This window comes from Lactuca sativa, chromosome 9 (assembly GCF_002870075.4).
Source record: "Lactuca sativa cultivar Salinas chromosome 9, Lsat_Salinas_v11, whole genome shotgun sequence".
In the NCBI taxonomy this organism is placed as follows: Eukaryota; Viridiplantae; Streptophyta; class Magnoliopsida; order Asterales; family Asteraceae; genus Lactuca; species Lactuca sativa.
The window spans coordinates 116,156,679-116,176,882 of NC_056631.2; the positions used below are offsets into that span (position 1 = coordinate 116,156,679).

Here is a 20,204-nt window from a genome sequence, read left to right on the forward strand (position 1 = left end):
GGGGGGGGGGGAGGAGTGTTACACTATAGGTATATTTTTATCACTTATATTTTCTTATGAAAATATTAATATTTTATTTATTTACTTTTCATTTACGATAAAAAAACAAATAAGGAAAAAAAAATTGGAAATGTAATAAGATAATTTATTTTTATTACTAAAAAACATTTAAAATTGGGTACATCCATATAAGTTTTGATAGAACATAAAAAATTAATTTTTATAACACACATAATTATTGATTTTCAACAATAAATTCATATCATATTAAAAATCATTGGTTCTAATTCGTCACTATCACAAACAATTTGGAATAATAATTATAAACTCCTTTCATCAAAATCAATTATAAAAAACTCCATCGATGTTATTTACAATAAAATAAAGTGATAGAAACTAACATATTATAACACATACCTAAATTTGAACATGTGATCATAGAAAGATGCATAACACATAAACTTAAAAAATAATCTCAAGTAGACCTTTACAAACATACCTAAATTTGAACCTTGGTTAATATCTAAAACTTACATGCACCCAATTTGAGTTTACATGAATTTATATTTGGAAAAGTTGCAATTGGTTTCTTACATCCATGAAACCATTCACATAAATCTTCAAACCCTACAAATATAATCTATCATTGTATGTTGACATACATGCAATATGTAATCTACAAATTCTTATATAGGCTAAATATTTCATTTAAATCATCAATTTAATTAGCATGATTTGAAGAGTTTTAAGAGTTACAAATCATAATATTTTAATTAATTACAAATTAATTTGTATAAGTTGAATAGTATTGGGAGTTTCAAACGCATGAGGTTCAAGGAAAATGGTATTGGGAGTTTCAAATGAATGAGGTTCAAGAAAAAATGCTAGCTTTATAAGTATATAATGATAATGATAATGACTTTGTTGGTCTCACACCAACTATTTAATGTAAAACATGTTAATTAAATTAAATGACAAACTTTATTGAAATGAATTGTGCTCAACTCTCATTTTCTATCTATACAGACTTCTCGTCCATTCCTTTTTGTTTGAGCATTATTGATGTGGGAGAATTCTCTCTCAAACAAATTCTTTTCCAAACTTGAAAATCTCTACATTTATTCATCCAGTCACAACGTGTATTTATTAATTTATTTATTTATTTATTATTATTATTATTATTATTATTATTATTATTATTATTATTATTATTATTATTATTATTATTGAGTTTCGAAACTTTATAAGGAAAATGTAGCAGTCAAAATTAAATTAGCATAAGAAGATATATAAAAATGGGGCCCCATAAATTTGGAGGTCTGGAACCATCACCCAAGTTGCCATACTCATTGCATTTTTGGGGTGGGGTGGGGGGGGGGGGGGGAGGGGAGGGAGGGGGGCATGACCCGTGTTTCAAGGAAAAATGTATTGGACAGGACACAACAGTGTTAGGGTGTTTGTTGGTGATTTTAGTGTCACCATGTCATTTTTAAGTAACTAGAACTAACATGTGAGCTAAGGGCTTCGTGATTTGTACTCTAATACATGTACGGGGTTGTGCGGAGTGCACACATGTATAAGATCGAGTCAGAAGCCGGTTTGACGACTAGTCGGGGGTCCGGGGGTAGCGCCCCCGGGTCCGGGATTTCCAAAGGGGCAACGCCCCTAGCGGGGGTCATAATGGAAAACTCTATTTCTTGAGGGTGATTATGGTAAAAATAACGAAACTCGTTAGTTTTTGGTAACCCTAATCCGGATTAATATTACTTGCTTCCAAAGCAACTAATGACGGCCCAACCCTAATGAAACCCTAATCGTGTTTAATATATAAACAATTCTTCCTTTCCAGAATGGGTTACGTTCTTTAGCTCTCGTTTTTCATCACACATTCACAGAACCCTTTAGCATAATAGCTTACGTTTTCTGTGCCTAGAAACGTAACTGTCCGCTTGGATTATCCTAGGCTGAATTTTTTGTAACCCAGACATAGGATAGAAATATCAGTTCGGAAAGTGATATCACGATCCAAACTGGTTTCCAGATCTCCACCGCAAACCCTAATATTCCCAACAGTGTTGAGGTTTCTTAGGTCTCAAAAATAAGAAAAATGCTCTTGGGAGTGTGGATACTGTCATGTCAAGACTTTTTAGGCCTTTAAACTTCATAAAATTACCAAAATCACCCCAAAAGTCTTCTTAGGTGGGACACATAATGTGTAAAAGGGAAGACGGTCGTGTTAGGGGTTTTACCGTGTTCCACCCCGTATAACTTCTTTCCAAGTTGCTTCCTTTTAGCTTCCAGATTCCTCAAGTGTTTTCAGCTATGGTGAAACTCCATTTATGCTCCAAGTTGCGTCCATGTATCTCCAAAATCTTACTTCACTTCAATTTACTTGAAATACACATCAAAATATGAGTAGTACGATCATTCTTGCAAAAAACATAAACTGTCAAATTATTAATACTAATGCAGGTACAAAAACATAATACATGATGTAAAATAGGACTAAAACTATCAGAAAAAAAAATCCATAAAAATGCATCTAATAGTGATTGTGTTGTACTCAAAATTGATATTCACCCAAAATGTAAAGAATTTTATATTTGGTAGGGACTATATACACAACAAAATTCAAACATAAGTACAAGGTTGGCATATTGGGACGGACGATTTGAAAATCTGGACAAAACATAGAGATGAAATTTGTAATTTCATTATTTAAAATTTCAAATCTACTTCTATCATAAAAGTCAACATGTCAAATTTATTGAACGGATTTTAAAAAGTGTATTAAGAGACTACAAATATCGCACGAGTGGCGTCGATCGAAACCCCACTAGGCATGAGGAGAGAGAGGGTAAGGAATTGAGTCAAGAATTGACGGTTAAAGAAGACGATTCTCCCTTTTTATTTCTTCTTTTATTTTCTTTGTTTTATTAAAGAAATAGACCACAGATTTGGATTCTGCTTTGTAGTTGATCGGTTTATACTTTTTAGATCAAAAGTTTAATTCTTTTAAATGTTATGCATGGAAATTAGTTATGTATCACTTTTTAGATCAATATTTTTTTTCAACTAAATATTAGGCTTTCGAAATTAGTTATGTATCATATGATATTGGAAATATGATATTGTAAATCAAGGTTGGATACATTTTCTAAAAGCTATACATGTTCAACAAATACAAAAAGTATATTATAAGACATATTTTAATTACAAAAATTTAAATATTTGATATCGTAAAGCATTAACATTAAGTGAAATTATCATCAAAGTTTGGAGACATTTTCCAAAAGCTATACATGTTCAACAAATACAAAAAGTATATTACAAGACATTTTTATTACAAAAACTTAAATATATGATGATACTGTAAAGCATTAACATTAAGTGAAATTATCATCAAAATTAAAATATTATGAAAATATATAAAAAGACAAGTTAGGTCAGATTCATTATTCTTGCCTTTTAGCCTTTGGTTCCAAGTATCCTAAAAGTCGCCACATGTTATGATAATCAATTTCATATCATAGATAAATTTTTGGATAATCAATTTTATATCTAATTATCAAAAGACTAACATAAAATTATTTATCCTTTTTTCTTCCTTCAACTAAAAGTTGAAAGATTTTAGTTTTCATCTCATATGACATCTAAGGTGTTAAAATGACTAAATGTATATAATAATGTCTACTTTACTAAATGCACAAGACTTCAAACAGCAAAAGAACAGAAGATTTCACAGACACAATACTTCACAACATAGATTATCAACAAATGCGTTCAGTTTAGAATCTAATTACAAGAATTATCTACAATCTCTCTTTTTTTGGGGGAAGTTGTTTTTTCACACTCCTTCCAATGAATATTTACATCATACAAATTATTTACATTTTATAACATAGATCACCCAACAAAAATCTTAATTATTTCCCAGATCAATGCTAATCTTCAATTCATTTCTTCCTGCTTTTAAATCGAATAAGTCAATAGCTTCAATTTTCTTGGCACATCAATCTGTTTCTTGTCGTCACAATATGCACAGTAACAGTAACAGTGACAGTAACAGTAACAACAGCAACACATGGATCAAACCAATATCTTTTTTACATATAGATACATATTTACAGTTAATCGGCTACAATACACGCTCAGTTGCGTTGTAACGACGACAGCCATTGTTCCATGTACACTTCGTTCTCTACACCCAAAGCAAGATGATAAATAAACATTAAGTATTTGTTTATGTCATACATTTGATATATGACTTATATAAGGTAATATCTTTTTTCTTATAGGTTTGATTTTAGATTTATACGTATATGCATCATGTTAGTCACGAGTTTCAACTCCAATGTGGGCTAAACTCATTGTAGGCAGACGGTTTTTATGTCAGCCACCTAGCAGACCACTGTATACCTGATTTCCATCTATCACACAATTATGAACCTAAGTTTTACAAATTGTGATGAATATTTCATAGAAAAATAAGAAGACTTACGAGCAGAATAAATATCGGGAACTTGTCCAATAGTGTGGTCCAAGAATCTATCATTTGAAACATTCTTAGTGTTAACAACATCCCCACATCCACGACCATAACAAGGAACAAGAACAGCAAAACTATCATCTGAATCATCATCATCATCGTTATCACTACAAAAACCAGCACCATGAGGTTCCAACCATCCAATCGACCAATCAGAGTCGTCGGATTCTGATCCGGATAAACAACCACCGTCGGATGGAACCAATACAACATCATATTCTTTATCAACCTTGCGTTCTCTTCGATTTTGCCACTTTCTTTTTACTCTTTTAGAGGCTGATGGTGTCACATTTACTAATGGGAACTTTAGATTGTCGAATTCTAATATATTTACATCGGTTTTGGTTGTTGAGGAATTCTTGGAGGACCCATTTCGGATTTTTGTATCTTGATGTTTTCCACTCCATGACCACCATGAAAATTGCGAAAATGCCACTGCCATTTTTTACCTATAGGTATCCAAGAATAGAAAGAGTAAAATGGTCATTTACTCGTTCAAACATTCATGAAAAAAGGAAGTCTCTGTTGAGGTAGTACTTCCTTCTGAAAGAAAGCAATTTATCCATACGTTACTTTTACTTGATACAGAAGAAAAGAAACAGGCCCTAAGAAACTTAACTTAATAACTAATAGATTTCCAAGACTCAATCATATTCATGACCCTTTATAGGGTCAAACCCTAAAAACCATTTCCCCTCTTTTTTTTATTTGTATGATTAATAAATTGGAAAACCTAAATTTTTTTAGCTTATTTCTCAAAAGTTTAACAACAAATCAATCAAAGAAAAGTAAAACAGATGGCGGGACCAAGAAATCACAAATTTTGACCCCTAAATAATTCCAATTTTCCAGTCAAAATGAGAATACCCAAATTGTAACCATAAACAATGATCATCTAATATCAAAGTGGTAAGAATCGCATATCCGTTTTCCATATCGGGTTGAGATTCTAACTCGATTCGCTTACGACTATGCTATCATCTTGGTCACATAATATTATATCTTATTACAGATAAAATTACTAAATCTAATGCGAAATGGGTCTGACATTGAATCGGAAATAGAATCGTTCATGCGGAAAATCAATAAATAGAATACAAGGGAAAAGTTAATTTCTAATCTCAAACCGGAATATTTGATACAAACAACCATGAATTGGAAATAAAATCACATACTCTTTTAAGTGAATCTCCGAATTGCACTCTGAATGGTAGAAATTAAGCTTCAAATCGAATACCCAATTGGATTCAAGGAATTTCTGGCGGTTTTTGCTTATACGTTCGGAGCCGTGTGGTTCTATGATGCTCTCTCCTTTAATCATTCATCAACAAATGGATTTTAAAATCGGAGATAAGATAAGAGTTTTAAATGAAAATTGTATTTTCAATTAGACCCCCTAATCTTATTACAAAACATTAAACACCCTATATTGTAAAGACTTGTCAACTCTCATGAATATGTTTTAAATCTTATAGATGAAAAATATTTAAGACTGGCAGTCAAATTTTAGGGTGCGTTTAGTTGCGGAAAAAGTAACCATTTTTTAGAAAAAATTTCCAAAAAAATGATAATTTTGAAAACGCGTTTAGTTCATCTAATTTTTTAATTTTTTCATAGAAAATGAAAATGTTTTCTAAAATTACAAAGAAGTTTGAAATTTTTGGAAAACCGATAATCATTGTTTTCCAAATTTTTTTGATTCCAAATTTTTTCTAAAATATAAACACACACAAACTCTCACCCTACCCACATCTACCTACCATCACCTTAACACCCACAACCTACTACACCCCTATGTATCCACACTCACCCATTTCCAAGCCCACCCCCACAAAGGCACACACACACACATACAAACACACCCATACACACATCCACCCCACAAACACACCCCCCCCCCCCCCCCCACACACACATACACACTCACACAAACACTCAATGAAAACTAAAAACGGAAAAAGAAAACTAAAAAGGGAAAACGAAAAACGAAAAATGAAAACTGTTTTTCCGTAACTAAACGCAACCTTAGGTTTTTAAAAGAAAGTTTATCAATCACATTTTTCAAATTTTATACCGATTATTTTCCCAGTTGGCGTGTTTGATCCATAACTTATTTTTAACTCGGACGGTCCCTAGGTTATGCTTTTGTTGCATCGTAGGTCCCTAATCAATATTAAAAGACTGATTTACCCTTATTGATTTTTTTTTTACTTTTTCAAGTTAACAAGTTAACTTGGCCCTTGGCGAGACGTTCAATGGTTTCTGTCTTTCTGAATCTCAGATGAGTGTACCATTCTAGTGCCAGTGAGAGTTAATGAGGAATAACTCACAAAACAATTCATGTGATAAATGTATCCAAAGACAAATTTCACAGTTTAACATGACACAAGGTCAAGGCCCTTGGCGGGACATTCAACGATAATCGTGCCTTGCGAGGTGCATCGTCCTGGTGTCAATACCGTTAATTCCTTACCTGCGGAGAATGTATCCGAGAATACATTTGAGTCTGTCACACCCCAAAACCGGAACGGCGGAAACGTTCGGGGGTGGATGACGTCATGTCAAGTATCACGAGATATGTATATGGTAAACAAGTAATGAACAACCATTTCATTTAGAAAGAAAGTGTTTACAATATATGTGTTCACAAAACATAGAAGTCATAAACAAATAACAAAACAAGACTTGAAGCTATAATGCTCCATCTTCTGAAGTCCCAGCACGAGCACCTGTCTAATAGTCTCCTCAAAATACAAGTTATTTGAAAGAGTTGATCAACAATTAAGCTGGTGAGTTCATAAGATTTTAGTGATGTGAGTAAGCTGTAAAAATGTGGTTGAAAATGTATAAGCACAAGTGATGTAAGCTGTAAGTTCTGTTTTGAAATGATCGCCTGTTCCTCTAGAAAATCCTATATTTCCTACTTTAATGGATGTTAACTAAAATGACACAACAAGCCTTTCTATGCGTACTAAGTGGGTACAAGTTATATATACTTAGAGTAAATAAACAATGGATTGTGCGCATCTGCCCTAAACTCACAACCCAACGGGGAACAGCAAGTAAGGCGGATAGCACACATTCCATTGTTTGTTAGATCGTTGTCATATATAACCTTGGTGTATTCACTTGTTACTCATGGAGTTATTTGTAATGGTTCCTTTATATCTAATGGAGAGTTCTTGTAAGAAAACCTATTTTTCTTATAGTAAAATATTGACTACGGTGATTACTTTTATAATAGCTTTGTTTATACTGCTATATATATAATTTGATATTGAGTAGATAGTAGATTGGGTGACCTCGGTGTAAGCCCACATCCAACGGGAACAAGACGTACAGCGAAGAGCACACATCTTATTAGCTGTCGGATATTAGTCTTATATATAAACATGGTGTATAAACTAAGGTGTTATAGAGTTAACTCACTTAAAGTCTTTAAAACTATACTGGCTTAATAATATGGATTAAGCCCTTAACTGGGAAATCGCTAGTTTTGTATACCAAAAGTACTGACTTTGAAACGAAAGTTTTGACTAGAAAAACTGTGCATTGACCCTGTGTCCTATGACCTGATCCATACCTGGTACCCTTATGATGACTTAATGTATACTAAGCATAAATATATATAGATTCGGGTAGATAATAGATTGAGTGACCTCGGTGTAAACCCACATCCAACGGGAACAAGACATACAACGAAGAGCACACATCCTATTAGTCGTCGGAATCTACTTAGCATATATGTATCCTATAGTGTATACATTAAGGAATCATAAAGTTAGCATCATGGTCCTAACTTTTAAAGTAGCCTTCTACCAAGACTCGACTATTTTGAAAGTAGTCTTCTACCAAGACTCTACTGTTTTGAAAGTAGTCTTCTACCAAGACTCGACTGTTCCTTTGTCATATGTAAAGTATATCGTCCCTAGTTTATAACTATCTCGAATAGAAAATAGATTAACCTTCAAGTGTTACCGACATTTTATGAAAGTAATGGGAGAAGTGAGTACCCTGATGTCGTTTATAATGACACGCGGAGGTACTATTAACCTAAAAACATATTTGTTTTATTACGATCATAATGTGAAAGCTAGAACCCCTACTAAACGCTCTCATGTAAGGAGATTGAGGGAACCCAACGCGACCCTAGCAAATCCATGCAAGCCGTGTAATTCACATTAAAGTTATATGATCATGTATACCCAATATAACTATCACTAATGCGTTAGCAATTCATTGGTATAATTAGATCCTGTCTGCGTGTTGTCATGCTATAGCAAATTAACTTGTTTGTTATGTTCTGTTATGGTATTGTTTGATTCTCTTCACTGTTTGTTCTGTTCTGATATTGACTCTTTGTGTGCTTCATTGTACTAGAAGTAATGAATAGCATTCTCCTAAACTATACCTATAATAGTTTACTAATGCTCTACCTGGACTGTTACTGAAATGACTCGTTTCTCTACTAAGTTATGCTTTAACTTTAATAACAGAGTTTTGAAACGTGTTAACAACTTATAATTTACATAAGTAACATTTTGAAGAATGTTTAACAACAATTATTTACACAATTATCATTGTGTTCAACCTGTATCCCCCTTAAAACAGTTTAAAATAGTTAAATGATTCATTACGGGGTATGAACTCACCTGATGTGGGTGATTCAAACGGGTATGCGCGTACGGATGAGAAGTTCCACGAATGAAGTCCCGAGACACAGTAAGTCCTAAATGATATATAAGGACACACATTGACATGAATATAGTGTTTATAAACAACTATATGAAAGATAACACCTTCCGGGACTAGGAAACACCTTGGCTAGGTGTTGGAATCATATGTGATTCAACAAAGGGAAGTGAAATGGCACTAAATGGTGTTTACGGTTGTGTAACCCACTCTACTTGAGTTTACGGTGGTAAAACCATGAGTTTATGGTCGTAAACACATGGTACTTTGACTCTATGGTGGTTTGAAGTCCTAGAAGTCCTTTTGAAGCATCCTAACTTCAAGTTTTAGCCTTAGGAAGTGATTAGGGCAACATATCACCCCTTTATAGGGTTTACGGTTTTTAGACCATATGACTTTGAGTTAACAGTAGTAAACTCAAATGGTTTATGGTCAAATGAAGTTTTCAAGTCCTAAACACTTTTAGGTAAGGGTCTAGGCTAGTTTCTAAGCTTAAGGAATGAGTTTAGGGCATCAAAACATGACTAAGAGGTGTTTATGGTTTTGGGAGATCCCCAAACCGTAAACACATATATATGGGACATTTTTGTGGTTTTCATGTGCTAAACACATCCAAGGAAGGTTCCATGTTTGCTTCTAGGGTTTGGCAAGTGTTTAAGGCACTTTGGCACACTTTTAGCAACCTTACTAGGGTTTACGGTCCAAGGAGATTCTTGGACCGTAAACACCTTATCCTTGTGGTATTTGGGTGTTTTCTTGAGGCTCTTATGGTTTAAACATGTTAAGGGTTGTTTCTATGCTTGTTTCAAAGGTCTAAAGGGACAAAGGGCACATTTAAGCCCCATTTTTAGTGTTCACGGTCCAAGATGATTCTTGGGCCGTGAACACCTTGTTCTTGAGGTGTTTTGATGATTTCATGGAGTTTAACACTTGATCTCAACATACTAAGGCTAGAAACACTTACTAGTTGAAGATCTTGAAGAAAAACGGGATGCTACTTGAGAGAGAAATGGCTTTAGTCTTTGGAATTGTGAAAAAGTGATTAAAATAACTAAGTCAGACTTATATAGTCTTTTGGGTTTATGATCCTAATACCATATTGGACCGTAAACTCAAAACTCTTGAAGTTTTGGGCATGTTTTGCTACTTAGTACACCCTAGGGTATCCACTCTCCTGATATCTCTTGAAGCACTAACTTTAAACTACTCAAACTTATTCCAAAAAGTTTGAAAGTTAGCAGAAATAGTTTTAACTCATATTGAAGTGAATGGTTGAACAGAATGGAAAGTTTTGGGTTGTCACATAATCCCCCCGTTAGAATGAATTTCGTCCCGAAATTAGCTCCCTTAACATTACTACCGGGGTTGAGCTCTTCTGCTTTGTACAACACTCACTCATAGACCTGGCAAGTTGCCCTGGTGTTCTTGATAGGATTCATACTTGGTCCATCTATCATTACCTCGTGTATACAAGCCATATATGATTAAGATTAGTAGGACTGTCGGATGTGCGACTCTGCCCCAGGTCCATAACCCATGGGGAAAACAGGAGATAGGGCGGAAACACACATACTAGATCTGCGTAATCACTCTCATATACCACCATTGCGTATACATTCAAAATAATAGGTGGGCTGTATTCGTCCATAGCCTCTATGCTCAAACTTGGTCTACTGGACGAGTGGTATTTCGTGACGGTCTGCGGACATCTGACGATAAGTCTTTGGAGGACAAAGTACTCTTCGCACGAGTACTTCGGGGGTTTAGAATGTGAAAGATAAAGTTTAGGTTTAGGTCGGACCTTCGATACGAATGACGAAAGTTTCGAGAACTTGCCGATCGAGGCGATAGAAATATATGAACTCAGTATGGTGAAGACCATGCCAACTCATGACGAAAGAAAAACAACTGACTCTATACCGAACAAAGTTTTGGTCAAATGAAAGAAACATCTGATAAACGCCGATGTATCCCTGGTATGCTTGGTATTGTACTCCTAGTATGTTCAACAATGTACTCCTTATAACTGTTCTCGAGTTTCCTGTTTTCTATTTTGAAATTAACACTCCTATGTATCGTACCGCTATGTGCGCATACATACAAATAAAAGTGCTTTACTTACTGATGGGATACTTTTATACCATGATCCCCCATGGTACCACTACCATCGCCCGTCATATACAAGTTGTGAATACTTAAGATGAGCCAGGCAGTCGACTGAGCATCTCTGCCTCAAATCCTCAACCAATTAAGGAAAGGGGACCTAAGCGGAGTCACTCACTCTAAGTCTGCAATATCTCCGTTGCGCACAACCCTGATGTATATGGTGAGTCATAATAGCTTCTGTAAGCGATCTTTTAGTTCTCTTGAATATTATGACCTATTTCAACATGTGATTTGTTATAGTTACTTTTAAGTGTCATCCCCAATTTTTAATCTTATGTGAATATAAATTAATTTTAAAAGTAAATACTATTTTGAAAACGTACCACTACTCGTCGACGACTCCGGGGTAGATTCTCCTGTGGTGATCATCAGAATACGTCCATCCGTGCCTGAGTTCTTGATTATCGGGCAGTCCCTCTAATTGTGTCCAGTCTCCCCACAACCATAGCAGGCTTGGTCTACTTCAGCTCCGAGGACTTGGGAGATCGGTTGAGCCGGTGCCCTGAAGTAACGAACTGTGTGTTCTTTTCTATGGCAGTTCAGTCACTGCATTTCCCGGCACACTCCAGTATGGTGAAAGTTGCATTTCCCATACTTCAGGAGGTTTCCAGCATAACGACTGGCAGGTGCTGATGCAGTAGGTGTCGTTGCGGCATACATAGTACTCGCTTGTTGCTCTTGTGGGGTGTCTTGTGTTGTTCGCTTCTTCTTTCTCTTGTTCTCCGACTCCTGATTATAGTAATTTTCCCTTGATGACTCGGGAATAGGGACCTTTACGCTGTGGCGGACTCCATGATCGATGAGTCGCTGAGCCAGGCGTTTAGCACTAGCGAACGTGGCTGGGTTAGAAGACAACACATTTCCTTGGGTCGGAGCAGTCAGACCCCAAATGTATCTTTCTATCTTCTTGCTCTCCGAGGTAATCATCTCGGGGCATAGAGCTGCTAGTTCACTGAACCGGTCCGTGTAGGTCACTATGTCTGAGCCGACCATAGTGAGATCCCACAACTCTTGTTCCAGCGTTTGAATCTCGCCTAACAGGCAATATTCTTCCCGCATTAACTCTTTTAGGCTTTCCCAACCTATGGATTTTGCCACTGATAGGGTCAGTGACTTAACATGGTTGTTCCACCATGTTAGGGCCTTGTCATCGAAGGTGCAGGCAGCAAACTTCACTTTGCTTCCTTCTGGGCATAAACAGATTTCGAAAACCGACTCGGTTTTCTCGAACCATTGCAGGAGGGCAATGACTCCTTCAGTCCCTTTAAAGGACAGTGGTTGGCATCTGGTGAAGTCCTTGTAGGAGAACTCTCCCTGGCACGCAGGGACCTCACCTTGAGTAGAATTAGTAGGTGTTTCACCTCCACTTGTACTGATGGGGTGATATTGAGCCATGGCTGTTGCCACAGCCGCGGCCACTGCAACGTTCAGAGTTGCTGCATCGATTTGTGGAGAAGGTATGGGAGTTATCGGAGTAGTGTGTCTGGGTGATCTACGAGGAGGCATCTTTGATAAAATAAAACAAAGATGAGACGGAATAAGTCTATAGCAACGGACACAAGCCGAAAGCTGAAAAGACAAGGTTATCCTAGTTCTAGATGTATTGGGTCCTGACTTCCACAGGGTTCTTGGAACAATTCATAAATGAGTCTGTACCAAATAAACTCTATGAATTTGAAATAACTATCCTCGAATGAATATCTGTTTCCTGAGTAACTGTTACCAGCTGCATGTAAGAAGATAATTCTAACACATGTAATGTGAGCAGTGTTTCCACTCGCTCGATAAATTAACCTAATTAATATTTATTTGTGTGACGCGTAAGACGTTTTGGTTACTTCAACTGATCTTTCCTTGAATTTGTCCTGAACTCTTCTATTGTCTACTATGAGGAAATGGTTACGTTTATCTGGGCTTGTCGTGCGAGAATGAAAGTGACTAAAGAATCTATGAGCTTTAAGGTAACTTTATGCGGTGATCCTTACGAAATCCTTCTATAATTGTATAAGGTACATCAGTTTGTATTGTATATAATTGAAGATCAAATGGACCTTCGAATAATTGATCCCACCTCAACACTACTTCCTTAAAAGGAATGGATAGCGAAGCGTCGGTCACAGATTCTATGTCTATAAGATCTTGATTATATATAAAACTTTATGAATATACCCTGTAAGATTATAGACCTATCCGCAAGGGTCTTTTAAGTTATCACATAAGTTATTTATCTGGACTAAAATACTCCTATAGTATTCTAACATAATGTACTTGGTATGTTCTAAACCTGTTATCACGCTAACGTATCATAGAATACTCCCATAGTACTCTAACTCTAACTGTACTTGTTCTGGCGTTCTCTTGAATGGTGTTCTGGTAAGTTTTAACCTTGTTAGAACACCACATCATTCCCAAACACATGTTGGTCACATCTCGAATGAATATAGTTGATCAGGATATATTGATCCTAGCTATGATTACATAATTGTTCAGGTTGACGACAGTACCCAACCTTTAAATACTTTTAGTTTTGTTCTCCTCGTGATCCTAGTTCTATTATGTACATGTATGAGCAAGTAGGTATATTTTATAACTTGTAGTTATACTCTAAAATATATCATTATCCAGAGCACTTAAGCCCCATTGTATTTATAGACGTATATCTTTTATCGGTTGATATACTTAGTTCACTATAAACAATGCTCTGATACCAATCTGTCACACCCCAAAACCGGAACGGCGGAAACGTTCGGGGGTGGAGGACGTCATGTCAAGTATCACGAGATATGTATATGGTAAGCAAGTAATGAACAACCATTTCATTTAGAAAGAAAGTGTTTACAATGTATGTGTTCACAAAACATAGAAGTCATAAACAAATAACAAAACAAGACTTGAAGCTATAATACTCCATCTTCTGAAGTCCCAGCACGAGCACCTGTCTAATAGTCTCCTCAGAATACAAGTTATTTGAAAGAGTTGATCAGCAATTAAGCTGGTGAGTTCATAAGATTTTAGTGATGTGAGTAAGCTGTAAAAATGTGGTTGAAAATGTATAAGCACAAGTGATGTAAGCTGTAAGTTCTGTTTTGAAATGATCGTCTGTTCCTCTAGAAAATCCTATATTTCCTACTTTAATGGATGTTAAGTAAAATGACACTACAAGCCTTTCTATGCGTACTAAGTGGGTACAGGTTATATATACTTAGAGTAAATAAACAATGGATTGTGCACATCTGCCCTAAACTCACAACCCAACGGGGAACAGCAAGTAAGGCGGATAGCACACATTCCATTGTTTGTTAGATCATTGTCATATATAACCATGGTGTATTCACTTGTTACTCATGGAGTTATTTGTAATGGTTCCTTTATATCTAATGGAGAGTTCTTGTAAGAAAACCTATTTTTCTTATAGTAAAATATTGACTACGGTGATTACTTTTATAATAGCTTTGTTTATACTGCTATATATATAATTTGATATTGAGTAGATAGTAGATTGGGTGACCTCGGTGTAAGCCCACATCCAACGGGAACAAGACGTACAGCGAAGAGCACACATCCTATTAGCTGTCGGATATTAGTCTTATATATAAACATGGTGTATAAACTAAGGTGTTATAGAGTTAACTCACTTAAAGTCTTTAAAACTATACTGGCTTAATAATATGGATTAAGCCCTTAACTGGGAAATCGCTAGTTTTGTATACCAAAAGTACTGACTTTGAAACGAAAGTTTTGTACTAGAAAAACTGTGCATTGACCCTGTGTCCTATGACCTGATCCATACCTGGTACCCTTATGATGACTTAATGTATACTAAGCATAAATATATATAGATTCGGGTAGATAATAGATTGAGTGACCTCGGTGTAAACCCACATCCAACGGGAACAAGACATACAACGAAGAGCACACATCCTATTAGCTGTCGGAATCTACTTAGCATATATGTATCCTATAGTGTATACATTAAGGAATCATAAAGTTAGCATCATGGTCCTAACTTTTAAAGTAGCCTTCTACCAAGACTCGATTGTTTTGAAAGTAGTCTTCTACCAAGACTCTACTGTTTTGAAAGTAGTCTTCTACCAAGACTCGACTGTTCCTTTGTCATATGTAAAGTATATCGTCCCTAGTTTATAACTATCTCGAATAGAAAATAGATTAACCTTCAAGTGTTACCGAAACTTTATGAAAGTAATGGGAGAAGTGAGTACCCAGATGTCGTTTATAATGACATGCGGAGGTACTATTAACCTAAAAACATATTTGTTTTATTACGGTCATAATGTGAAAGCTAGAATCCCTACTAAACGCTCTCATGTAAGGAGATTGAGGGAACCCAACGCGACCCTAGCAAATCCATGCAAGCCGTGTAATTCACATTAAATTTGTATGATCATGTATACCCAATATAACTATCACTAATGCGTTAGCAATTCATTGGTATAATTAGATCCTGTCTACGTGTTGTCATGCTATAGCAAATTAACTTGTTTGTTATGTTCTGTTATGGTATTGTTTGATTCTCTTCACTGTTTGTTCTGTTCTGATATTGACTCTTTGTGTGCTTTATTGTACTAGAAGTAATGAATAGCATTCTCCTAAACTATACCTATAATAGTTTATTGATGCTCTACCTGGACTGTTACTGAAATGACTCCTTTCTCTACTAAGTTATGCTTTAACTTTAATAACAGCGTTTTGAAACGTGTTGACAACTTATAATTTACATAAGTAACATTTTGAAGAATGTTTAACAACAATTATTTACACAATTATCATTGTGTTCAACATGTATCCCCCCTTAAAACAGTTTAAAATAGTTAAATGATTCATTACGGGGTATGAACTCACCTGATGTGGGTGATTCAAACGGGTATGCGCGTACGGATGAGAAGTTCCACGAATGAAGTCCCGAGACACAGTAAGTCCTAAATGATATATAAGGACACACATTGACATGAATATAGTGTTTATAAACAACTATATGAAAGATAACACCTTCCGGGACTAGGAAACACCTTGGCTAGGTGTTGGAATCATATGTGATTCAACAAAGGGAAGTGAAATGGCACTAAATGGAGTTTACGGTTTTGTAACCCACTCTACTTTAGTTTACGGTGGTAAAACCATGAGTTTATGGTCGTAAACACATGGTACTTTGACTCTATGGTGGTTTGAAGTCCTAGAAGTCCTTTTGAAGCATCCTAACTTCAAGTTTTAGCCTTAGGAAGTGATTAGGGCAACATATCACCCCTTTATAGGGTTTACGGTTTTTGGACCATATGACTTTGAGTTTACGGTAGTAAACTCAAATGGTTTATGGTCAAATTAAGTTTTCAATTCCTAAACACTTCTAGGTAAGGGTCTAGGCTAGTTTCTAAGCTTAAGGAATGAGTTTAGGGCATCAAAACATGACTAAGAGGTGTTTAGAGTTTTGGGAGATCCCCAAACCGTAAACACATATATATGGGACATTTTTGTGGTTTTCATGTGCTAAACACATCCAAGGAAGGTTCCATGTTTGCTTCTAGGGTTTGGCAAGTGTTTAAGGCACTTTGGCACACTTTTAGCAACCTTACTAGGGTTTACGGTCCAAGGAGATTCTTGGACCGTAAACACCTTATCCTTGTGGTATTTGGGTGTTTTCTTGAGGCTCTTATGGTTTAAACATGTTAAGGGTTGTTTCTATGCTTGTTTCAAAGGTCTAAAGGGACAAAGGGCACATTTAAACCCTATTTTTAGTCTTCACGGTCCAAGATGATTCTTGGGTCGTGAACACCTTGTTCTTGAGGTGTTTTGGTGATTTCATGGAGTTTAACACTTGATCTTAACATACTAAGGCTAGAAACACTTACTAGTTGAAGATCTTGAAGAGAAACGGGATGCTACTTGAGAGAGAAATGGCTTTAGTCTTTGGAATTGTGAAGAAGTGATTAAAATAACTAAGTCACACTTATATAGTCTTTTGGGTTTACGGTCCTAATACCATCTTGGACCGTAAACTCAAAACTCTTGAAGTTTTGGGCATGTTTTGCTACTTAGTACACCCTAGGGTATCCACTCTCCTGATATCTCTTGAAGCACTAACTGTAAACCACTCAAACTTATTCCAAAAAGTTTGAAAGTTAGCAGAAATAGTTTTAACTCATATTGAAGTGAATGGTTGAACAGAATGGAAAGTTTTGGGTTGTCACAGAGTCTCCGCAGTTTTGCCTAACAAAAAGAATGTCAATACCCTGGGCGAGATGTTCAACGATATCTATTTCCTGGTTGGGTGAATCGCCCTGGTACCATGAGAGTTCTTAGGTAAAGATAACTGACAAGACCTATTTTGATAATCTGTACAGTTTCAGACTTTCAATTCCTTAAATGCGAGAATTTTTAGAAAGATACTACCTAACTGACAGTTTGTATAGTTTCATGCCTTCAATTCCTTGGATACGACAGTTCTTAGAGAGAAACTGCCTACCTGACAGTTTGTACAATTTCATGCCTCCAATTCCTTGTGAAAGTAGTGTAAAGTGTAATGACTGTCAATTCCTTTCCATGTCTCTTCTCCTTGTTCGTCCACGTTTCAAGACAAAGAAATTTTAGAAATAAAATTAAAATTTAAAATAAACTTAGCACACAAAAAAATTAAAAATAACTAAGAATAAAAATAGAACTAAAATACGCTAAAAAACAATACAATATTTTTGGATTTTGATTTTTCTGAAAAAGAAATAAAAACATAAACAAACATATTTTTGGAATTTTGGAATTTTCTGATTTTTGTTTGTGTGACATCCCGATTTCCATAAGTGAGATTTTAGGGTTTTAGTGTGAATATGGAAGCCTACTCGACGAGTTGGAAGCCCGACTCGTCGAGTAGAAAGGAGTCAACTCGCAGGAATTCAGTGACCAAGTCGACGAGTTGGAGCTGGAATGAGAAAACCCTAAAATTTAGGGTTTGTACCCTATTTAAAGGATCATTTACCTCCTTAGCCCCCCTTACAACCTCTTATGCGTCCAGAAACCCTAAGTCGTGTTTGTACTCCTTTCTTGTGTGATTTTCAAGCTTGGAAGGTGTTTTTCAAAGAGAAGGCTTGAAGCGTAAGAGGGATAGTGCAAGAGGTCTTGGTGGATCCGAGTCTTATGTTTCTTGGCATTAGTGTGAAGGCAACAAGTCGTAACCTTGACCTTGCTTCCTTCTAGATCTCATTATGTTGAAGATAAGGGCTTGTATAACATGGGTGTCAACCATTTTTCGAGTATGGTCTTGGATCTAGAGTTGCAACTTCAGATCTAAGCAATTCTTGGCTTCCATAGCTATAAAGTCTCCAGATTTAGCAAGTATGAACCCTCCATGTTGAGTTAAACCCCATTGTAAGCTTGGAATTGACATTCTAAGCCCTTAGATACTTTCATGCACGTAAAGGTTGAAACTTTACGTGATAAACATGCCTTGGAAAGTTGGATTTGCAGTTTGGAAGCTTAGGATGGCTTAAAAGCATCTGCATGGATAAAGGGCTGAAGGGACTCAATGAGTTGTATGGCCAACTCGGCGATTCCGATGAAGATTTTCATGCAAGGACTTCTGCATGGACTCGACAGGTCAGTGGGGTGACTTGACGAGTCAGCTAGGGTTTTCTAACTTTGGAATTATGCATGAACTCGATGAGTTGCAGGGAAACTCGACTAGTAGATGGGGGATTTCTAGACTACTCGAGTTCTGGAAGGACTCGACGAGTTAGTGAACTACACTCGATGAGTCAGGTCAACATGGACTGTTGACCTTGACCGTATATTTTGACTTTGACCAAGAGTTGACCAGTTTGACTTTTGGGGGTATTTTGGTGAATTTGGAAAGTGATGGAATGATTACCTGATTAATATATGTGGTGGAGCACATGGCTGTTATTTGAGAGTTGAGCTTATCTCTTCAGTTCGACATTTGCGAGGTGAGTTATCCTCACTATATCAACAGGGTCTAAGGTACCAAGGTTGGCCCTTTATGGATTTGTATCCGGATTATTGCATGATATGTTTATTGATTTACATCCTGGTAGTTAAGATGGTGGTATGCTTAGTGACCTAGTTTAGGTCGGTATCCTGGTTATAGGATGGTTGATATGTTAGTGATCTGTTAGATTTGTATGATTATCTGTTATATATACATGCTAGTGTATGATACTTATGTGCACATGATTGTTTGTTTTGGGGGATGGGTTGAGGCGGGTCCTGCTTTGTGTTGTAGGCCAACATACCCAAGGCGGACCGGATAGACTACAGACCCGGGAGGGTACATCGTCAGGCCGAAGGCCCGACAAGCGGTCCGGATAGGCTAAAGGCCCCGAAAGGGCGGTCCAGACGTGCCGAGGCTCAGAGAGTGGGCCAGATAGACTGAAGGCCCGGTGCGGGCGGTCCAGTCATACTGTAGACTCTGAGGGTGGACCAGGTAGACTAAAGGCCCGGTGCGGGTGGCCCAGTCATATTGTAGACTCGAGATACATGTTGTTTGTTATATGATATAATTATGGTTGTATGAGGTTGGTATTTTGGGGGTAACTCACTAAGCCTTCGAGCTTACAATTATCGATTATTGTTTCAGGTACTTCTAGTGATCGCGGGAAGGCAAAGGCATGATCGTGCACATCCTTATATTTTCATGAATTGATTATGGGGTTACTCTGATGGTTAAACTATTTTGAAAACATATTGTAATAACTTAATGGTTTAATTATTTGAAAAGTTTTAAATTGGCTTGATTTTTTTATGTGTATTACAGTTTGGTTTTAATTCTCCCCCT

At 36.3% G+C, this 20,204-nt stretch overlaps 1 protein-coding gene across 1 annotated transcript; it reads right to left on the minus strand.

The window, feature by feature from the left end:
• Positions 1-3,737: 3,737 nt before the first annotated feature.
• Positions 3,738-5,883, minus strand: LOC111913405 (uncharacterized). Its single transcript, XM_023909113.2, has 3 exons — positions 5,725-5,883; positions 4,502-4,998; positions 3,738-4,201 (listed from the first exon to the last, which is right to left on the minus strand). Exons 2-3 carry the CDS (start codon positions 4,989-4,991, stop codon positions 4,152-4,154), a joined length of 540 nt encoding a protein of 179 aa, XP_023764881.1. The 5' UTR covers positions 4,992-4,998; positions 5,725-5,883; the 3' UTR covers positions 3,738-4,151.
• Positions 5,884-20,204: the final 14,321 nt, after the last annotated feature.